General features: G+C 56.9%; 1 protein-coding gene across 2 annotated transcripts; it reads left to right on the top strand.

The window, feature by feature from the left end:
* Positions 1 to 221: 221 nt before the first annotated feature.
* GAL (galanin and GMAP prepropeptide) lies at positions 222 to 7,740 on the top strand. Of its 2 annotated transcripts, XM_028833113.2 has the most exons (6): positions 222 to 558; positions 749 to 829; positions 1,384 to 1,438; positions 3,855 to 3,941; positions 5,001 to 5,078; positions 7,478 to 7,740. In XM_028833113.2, exons 2-6 carry the CDS (start codon positions 749 to 751, stop codon positions 7,546 to 7,548), a joined length of 372 nt encoding a protein of 123 aa, XP_028688946.1. In that variant the 5' UTR covers positions 222 to 558; the 3' UTR covers positions 7,549 to 7,740. The 2 variants fall into 2 exon arrangements, with proteins under 2 accessions (XP_028688946.1, XP_014968968.1); XM_015113482.3 differs by lacking the exon at positions 222 to 558 and having other exon boundaries at positions 595 to 829.
* The last annotated feature ends 943 nt before the right edge of the window (positions 7,741 to 8,683 follow it).

The raw sequence follows: 8,683 nt of genomic DNA, 5'->3' as shown, positions 1-8,683 counted from the left end.
GGGCTCTGTCTTTCGGGGTTGGGGTCTCTTCCGCCGGGTTTGGGGTTCTCTCTGCGGATCTGGGGAGTCTCTCCCGCGGGATGAGGGGGGCTGTCCGCCGCTCCCGCCTGTGATGGCCCAGAGGACCCGAGCTCCGGTCACTCCCGCCCCCCTTGGGGCTCGGGGAGGGCGCGGGAGGCAGGCGCTGAGCCGGTGACGCGGCTCCGGGCGGCTCCGGGCGCGCCGCATAAATAGCAGCGGCGGCTGTAGCGGCGGCCACCCCGGGCGGCGGACACGTGGAGGGACCCGGCCCGCGCCTCCCGCCCCTGCCGCCGGCCGCGCCATGCGGTGAGCGCCCCAGGCAGCCAGAGCACACTCGACCCGGCCCGACGCCCGGACCCGCCGCCCCGAGACCCCGACGCCCCGACCCGCCGCCGCCCCGGGACCCCGCCGCCCCGACCCGCCGCCGCCCCGGGACCCCGCCGCCCCGACCCGCCGCCGCCCCGGGACCCCGCCGCCCCGACCCGCCGCCGCCCCGAGACCCCGACGCCCCGGCCCAGGGCGCAGCCGCAGCTCAAGGTACTGGCGCCGGGCCGACCCCGCCCCGCCCGGAGGCCTCCCCTTCCGCTCTCCTCTGCCCCCGGACGATTCCGCCAGGGGCCCCGGCCCGGCCGCCGCCTCTGCTCCTCCCTGCAGCCCCCGGCACCCCATGCCTCGGGGCGCAGCCCACTCCGGGTTCCGACCCTCCTGCCCTGTCCTTCCCTTCCAGATGGCCCGAGGCAGCGCCCTCCTGCTCGCCTCCCTCCTCCTCGCCGCGGCCCTTTCTGCCTCTGCGGGGCTCTGGTCGCCGGTAAGTGCGGGGCGCGTCTCCTCCGGGCGAAGCGGGCATCAGAGCCGGCCGGGCGTGGAGGGCTTCCTGGAGGAGGCGGCCTCCGCCCTGCCCTCGGGGACAGTGGTAGAAAGGCTAGTGCGGGCGCTGTCCTGGCCACGGGCGTCGCGAGAAGGGTCCGGAGCTCCCTGGGATTCCCCCGCGCGCTTCTCCGAGTTCATCAACAGCACCGGGCTATAACCAGGCCGCCGGGAGAGTGCTGCGCTTCGGGAAAGCGAGAAGCTCCCCGTTCCGCAGGGCTTAGTTAGAACAGAGGGCGAGGAGCCACCGGCGTGGCCTCAGAGTCACTTAAAGCGGGTGCAGTGCGCTGAGAATGCGCGAGCTGCGACCCGCAAGTGAAGTATCTCCCATATGTCAAATACGGCTTACTTAGGGGTAAACCTGGAATTTCGCGAGCTATCCAAAAGCACATGCATTGTTCTAAGTCCTCTGCCGTGCCGGAAAGCCTGGGTGCACCCATTCAGCATCGGCTCCAGGCACAGCCCTGGCATCTGACCCCCTTTTCTCCCCTCAAGGCCAAGGAAAAACGAGGCTGGACCCTGAACAGCGCGGGCTACCTGCTGGGCCCACGTAAGTGACTGACAGCATGGCCTCCCCACTCCTGACCCCACCTGCCCCCTCGCTTTGAACCCTGGCTCCTGCCCCTCCGCCTGCGGCTGGGCAGACCTTCCGGCCTCCCTCTTGACCTCATTGCCCGTCTCCATTGGCCTGCACACTTGATCTGTGCACGGTTCTTTCCAGAAGCTTCTCCTACCCCGGCTCTGCCGCCCTGTCCCGGTGTGAGATTCCTACCCTGGGCTTTGCTCAAGCTCTCCTCGGTTTTCCCGCGTTGCAGTCCTTAGAGGCCCTGTTCTGGGCCTCTCCCCAGGCCCCCGGTCTCCCCAAACACTCAACTCGGCTTGTAGAGCACCCTAGGTCAGCGGACCCCAAGTCTTGCCTCCTCCTTCCCTTTCTCCAAGCTCCACACGGGAATTGCCAGATCGCCTGAAGGCAGCTCAGACAGGCTGTCCTCAAAACGAGGTTCAGGTGACCCTGACTGCCCAAGCCTGTGTCCCCTCCCTCTCCCTCTCCCTGTCCTGTTGTTGTCATCCGTGTCAGCGGTGTCCCGTGCTGCCTGAGGTGAGCCCTAGCCCTAGATAGGACTCTGCAGGCTGACACCTCCCCATGTCCGCCCCCACCAGTGCCCCAGGCCTCTACTTTCTCCACATCCTTGGTCTGTGCAGCAATGCCTTCAGACCTTCCTTCAAAGGAGGGGACAAGAGGAGGCCTTGGCTCCCTTCTGTAACTCACCTTCCCCTCCACCCCTCCCATCCACCTTAAAAGTCTCCCTGCATTGTCTTCTGCCAGAGGAAGGATGCAAACAGCCTGCAGGGCCTATCTGAGCCCCGCCAGAGCAGCAAATGAGGAGACCCTTTCCGAGGGCCTTGGAAAGCACAGCGCGGCCTCAGGCTCTTCTCCCCATGCCAAGGAAAGCTGCCTTAGTTCTCAGTCCCGGAGTCGAATACAGCTTCCTCTTCCCGCAGACACTTGTTCATCAGGGTCACTCGGAGGACCCCCAGAGTCAGGTTTTAAGAAACAGACACGGGGATGAGAGAGCTGCCTGAGGCCGCGTGCGGGGTGGACCAGGCTGTTCACCGCAGGGCCTCCTGGTCTCTCTGCACAGCCCTCTCCTCCTCTCCCTGCCGGTGGAGCGGCCTGACCTGCCTGAGGCTGATCTCCTCAACCCTTTGCAACCCTGAGCTCTGCCTCTCAGAGGGCACCTCAACTTTGTGTGCTACGGGCCCAAACAAAGGAGGAACTGGTCAACAAGAACATTTATCTGTGTTGCTTTGGAATATTGAAAATCTATGTGTCAAGAAGAGTTTGAACCCTAATTAGAAAACAAACCCATTTTCGCCATCAATTTTATGGTCCGGTTCAGCTGTAGCTAGATCTGTTGTTTGTCAAAGTACTTAACAGTGTGCCTCTGATTTCTAGGGTCAGCTAGAAAATGCAGTAAAATCAATGTTTTTTCACCAGCTGCTGCTGAACGCAGTGTGGCCGTGGCTGAAGGTTCATCAGTGAGATGGGGCGACCTACGGTTCCTCTATAAATTTAACACCAAGAACGACATCTCTGGAAATAGGAGTTAATTTTCCTTTGTCTGGCCTTGTAGATGGCACGGTCCACCCAGGCCGACCAGCCGGAAATGCGGAGGCGTCCTCATCCTCCTCCCCATCTCTCATTCCCATTTCCTTTCCTGCACAGCCCCAAATGCAGCCCTTCTCCTCACCCCACGCCCCGTGGTTTACAGCTGTCATCGTTTCTTCCCTGGACTTCTGGGATCTCTGCTTGCAATCACAGTTCCCCCATTTTCGCACCACAACACACACACACACGAACACACACAAACGAACGAACGCACACATGCCCCCACACCTCCTTTTCTCCCCCCGCCATCCTCTCTCTCTCCCTCTGTGACCCTCTCGCTCCCTCTGTCTCTCCTTCTGTCTCCCTGGCTCCAGTCCGTCTTGCACACAGCTGCCAGAGTGAAAATAAAAATCGGATTCGGTCACAACTTAAACTCTTCAGTGGCCCCCATGCTTTCAGGGACATGAGGATCCAGCCCCTGTTGTCTGCCAGGGAGGCACCCAGTTTGATGCCAGCTCAGTGCCAGCTGAGATGTCAGCTCCTCTGGACCCGGGCACAACCCCTGCAACAGGGCAGATTCCCGGCCTCTCCCGCCCTTCAGGAGACACACCTCCCTTTCTCCCACCCCTCCTGTGCAAACCCTCACATTCCCTTTGGCCTTGGTGCAAGCAGCCAAGTCTTACCTCGGCTTGGTGGAGAATCGCCCCCTCTTCTCTGGGGTCTGTCCCTGGGCTCTATTTCACAGTCAAGTTGTGTGTGTGTGTTGGCTACAGGCAGCCCTGTGTCCTTCTTTGGGTGTGGGGAGGGGGTGCATGACAGTCACACCCAGAGGCTTTCCTCTCTGATCTGCAAACAGATGCTGTTGGCAACCACAGGTCATTCAGCGACAAGAATGGCCTCACCAGCAAGCGGGAGCTGCAGCCCCAAGACGACGTGAAACCAGGTGAGAGGACTCCTATCCCGGGCTCCCGGGCGCCTCACTTCCAGCAGCTCCCAGGTGCATGCAGTGGGGGACAGCTGTGGGTGTCGGGACACCTGCCACCCATCTGTCCACAGCTGCAGCCCAAGCCTGGCCATGACTTAAGAGGATGTGGCCTCGCCACACCTGTCAGCAGCTGCAAACACAATCTGCAAACCCGAGACAGCAAGGAGTCCTTCTAGACTGGGAGGCTGCCTGGGCACCAGGGCCTCCAGAAGAGTGGGGCCGGGCGCGGTGGCTCACACCCGTAATCCCAGCACTTTGGGAGGCCGAGGCGGGTGATCACCTGAGGTCGGGAGTTCAAGATTGGCCTAGCCAACATGGCAAAACCCTGGCTCTACTAAAAATATAAAAATTAGCCGGGTGTGGTGATGGGTGCCTGTAGTCCCAGCTACTTGGGAGGCTGAGGCACGAGAATCACTTGAACATGGGAGGCGGAGGTTGCCGTGAGCTGAGATCGCAATACTGCATTCCAGCCTAGGCAACAGAGTGAAACTCCATCTCAATTAAAAAAAAAAAAAAAAAGAAGGCCGGGCGCGGTGGCTCACGCTTGTAATCCCAGCATTTTGGGAGGCCGAGGCGGGCGGATCATGAGGTCAGGAGATCAAGACTATCCTGGCTAACACGGTGAAACCCCTTCTTTACTAAAACCACAAAAAATTAGCCAGGCATGGTGGCGGGCGCCTGTAGTCCCAGCTATTCGGGAGGCTGAGGCAGGAGAATGGCATGAACCTGGGAGGCGGAGCTTGCAGTGAGCCGAGATCACGCCACTGCACTCCAGTCTGGGCAATAGAGCCAGACTCCGTCTCAAAAAAAAAAAAAAAAGAAGAGCAAGGCCTTGAACTGGATCTCTCCCCTCTCCCTCACATTGAACAAGGGCATTGGAAAGCACAGCTGGGCCTCAGGCTGCTGGGATCAGATCATTGACCTCACAGCGCCCAGCTCCTCTGTCGGGGGGGATGACCGGAGACAGAGAAGCACCCTCTGCACAAGTCGTGAATGTTGATCTTTTCTCTTTTCTAGGAAGCTTTGACAGGTCCATGCCTGAGAACAATATCATGCGCACAATCATTGAGTTTCTGTCTTTCTTGCATCTCAAAGGTATGTGAAATATCACCAACTTAACATTCATCTCTTAGCACACTGGAAACATAAAAGGCCCATCGAGAAGAGAACCCGTAGAATCCCCCTGGGAAGTAGCCGGTTATTTATCTAAATACAAAGTCCTGTTTGGCTGTGCATCAGGATGACAGAGCATGTGACACTAGAGCTAGCTCCAGAGGGCTGGGATTGTGGCAGGGGCATTCCACTGTCTGTGGACGGCCATCGGGCCAGCGCTGCTCCCAGGAAGAGGGTGGGCCTTAGGATGCAGCTCACTCTACTGGAACCATATCTATTCATACGGTAACAACTGCTGGACCTTTTAGGGCACAGGTATACTATAGGCCAGGTTCTTTGTGAGCCGTCCTAAACCTTCTTTTCTCTTTTCTTTTTTCTTTCTTTCTCTGTCTTTTCTCTTTTCTTTCTTTCTTCTCTTTCTTTTCCTTTTCCCCTTCCTTCCATCCTTCCTTCTCTTTCTTTCTCTCTTTCTCCCTCCCTCCCTCCCTCCCTCCCTCCCTTCCTTCCTTCTTTCGTCTCACTCTGTCGCCCAGGCTCGAGTGCAATGGTGCAATCTCAGCTCACTGCAGCCTCTGCCTCCTGGGCTCAAGTGATTCTCATGCCTCAGCCTCCCAAGTAGCTGGGACAACAGGTGCACACCATTATGCCTAATTTTTTAATTTTTAGTAGAGGTGGAGGTTCATCATGTTGGCCAGGCTGGTCTTGAACTCCTGGCCTCAAGTGATCTGTCTACCTCAGTCTCCCAAAGTGCTGGGATTACAGGCGTGAGCCACTGCGCCGGCCCTAAACCATATTTTCTAAGCAGGGAAATTAATAGGAGCCTATATCTTAGATTGCAGTGTTTTCCTATGCAGCCCTCCTGCCAGGCAGGCTGCCTTGAAATCTAACTGGAAAGGTTCTGATCCTGGCTTCCAGTGTCTTCTGCAAACACTGGGGATGAGGAGACCTCCCACACACTATGCTTGGCATTCATTCCACGATGGGCATCTGGCCTTGATCACACAGGTCCTACTGCAGCAGTGGAGGGAGCCGGAAAGTGGCCCCGGTGCTCTGAGGGTTAACAGGGAGGATGTGGTGGGGAGGAGGGATGGACCGCTTAGCCTCTACAGTGGAGACCTTTACCTGGTGCTCTGAGGGTTAACAGGGAGGCGGAGGTGGGGAGGAGGGATGGACCGCTTAGCCTGTCCAGTGGAGACCTTCACCTGGTGCTCTGAGGGTTAACAGGGAGGCGGAGGTGGGAAGGAGGGATGGACCGCTTAGCCCCTACAGTGGAGACCTTCACCCGGTGCTCTGAGGGTTAACAGGGAGGAGGAGGTGGGGAGGAGGGATGGACCGCTTAGCCTGTCCAGTGGAGACCGTCACCCGGTGCTCTGAGGGTTAACAGGGAGGAGGAGGTGGGGAAGAGGGATGGACCGCTTAGCCTGTCCAGTGGAGACCGTCACCCGGTGCTCTGAGGGTTAACAGGGAGGAGGAGGTGGAGAGGAGGGATGGACCGCTTAGCCTGTCCAGTGGAGACCGTCACCCGGTGCTCTGAGGGTTAACAGGGAGGAGGAGGTGGAGAGGAGGGATGGACCGCTTAGCCTGTCCAGTGGAGACCGTCACCCGGTGCTCTGAGGGTTAACAGGTAGGAGGAGGTGGAGAGGAGGGATGGACCGCTTAGCCTGTCCAGTGGAGACCGTCACCCGGTGCTCTGAGGGTTAACAGGTAGGAGGAGGTGGGGAGGAGGGATGGACCGCTTAGCCTGTCCAGTGGAGACCTTCAGTTGCGCATCACAGTTTTGTCCAGTTTGGAAAATCAAGGCTGGTCCTTGGGTTCATTTGGGATCAGGATGGTTTTCATTTGCAGTATTATGGGGCTCCTCTTTAGGTGGCAACGGGGAGAGGGAAGAGGAGTGAGGGGAGGGGAGCGGGGGAGGGAGACTGCTGGAGAAGGTCTCGGAAAAGACGGGGTTCATTAGAAATCTCAGAACCGAGTCACCAAGTTCCCTCTGTTGGAGCCCAGTGGAGCCTCTGGGAGAGAAGCTGGGGTGACTTTTCCTACAACGGGCAGATGGACTCTGCCAGATTTTTTCTCATTTGTTTTTAATTTTGTAACATGGAAACTCTTTCCTTAGGAGATACCAACTCTCATTACTCAGATAGGAATTATACCTCTTTAAAGCCTAAATTTAAAAGTCTGACAGTTTTAAATGCTTACTAACTGTGGGAGTTAAATCATTACAAAGCGAGAAATACAGTGTTGGCCCTAATTCTGGGTTTAATCTGGTAAGACTCTTTACAGAGGACGACCACACGCCGCTTCCTGTAGTATGTGTCGTGGTCGTAATTCTCTTGTGTGCGTATTAAGAAGTTGCTGCTCAAATGTGGCTCTTCCCTTTGCAGAGGCTGGGGCCTTCGACCGCCTCCCGGATCTCCCCGCCGGAGCCTCCTCAGAAGACATGGAGCGGTCCTGAGAGCCTCCTGGGCGTCTTTGTCTGTGTGTTGCAATCTAAAGTCAAACCTTAAGATGATGGATAATCTTAGGCCAATTTACACAGAGTCGGCTCTTCCTGTTCTCTTTGCCTTGATGTTGTGTTGTCACAATTTAAGAATTTTTTTTTTTTGGTAATTATTTTATTTTGAGTGACAAAATAAAGAATAGCAATTACTTGCAATTGTCTTTTTCTTCCACACCTCTGTCTCATCACCAGTGCCACCCATGGGTTCTAAAAGATAAAGCTTGATCATAATCATGGATTAGACCCGAATTTTTAAACCCACATTCTACCATCAAGAGCATCTGAGACGCCACCTCTTGTTGCATGTCCAGGGGACATAAAGTTATCTCGATATTAAGCTGAGTCAAATGTAATTATGAAGGTAAGTCTGTTTCTGAGATGAACAAAAACACAAAACAGACAAAACCCCTGCCCTCGTGGAGCTGATATTTTAGGGAGATGGGAATGAAAAAGACTACGACAACCTTAAACAGATGGGTGAGGTGCGTGGTGCTCGTGGAGGTGGTCAGGGCTGAGAAGAGAGGTTGGCTGGGTGGGAGGGCCAGGAATGAGGGCCAGGAGCCAGGTAGGAGAGGAGAGACGGGCGGGCAGGTAGAAAGGCAAGGGCAGGAGGTGTGTGCTGAGATAGTGCTGTGTGAAGGAAGGCAGGTGGGAATGCCTCCTAACATGACAGAGACTGAGTCTTTTGAGCAGAGATAAAAAGATCATCCAGAAGTTTCGAAAAGAAGGCAGGCGGCTGGGCACAGTGGCTCATGCCTGTAATCCCAGCACTTTGAGAGGCCGAGGTGGGCAGATCACTTGAGGTCAGGAGTTTGTGACCAGCTTGGCCAACACGGTGAAACCCCATCTCTACTAAAAATACAAAAATCAGCCGGGCATGGTGTGCACGCTTGTAATCCCAGCTACTTGGGAGGCGGAGGTTGGAGAATCTTTTGCTCCTGGGAGGCGGAGGTTGCAGTGAGCCGAGATCACACTCCAGCCTGGGCGACAGAGCGAGACTCCACAGTGTGGGCGGTGGGACACAGGCCTTTCTGGATTCACCGGAGCCGGCTGTGCAGTGGGAGTGGGAGGTGGCTTCCCAGTTTCCCCC

Source organism: Macaca mulatta, chromosome 14, assembly GCF_049350105.2.
Source record: "Macaca mulatta isolate MMU2019108-1 chromosome 14, T2T-MMU8v2.0, whole genome shotgun sequence".
NCBI lineage: Eukaryota > Metazoa > Chordata > Mammalia > Primates > Cercopithecidae > Macaca > Macaca mulatta.
Note: the sequence above shows the minus strand (reverse complement) of the source record. Positions and strands in the feature narration are given on the sequence as shown.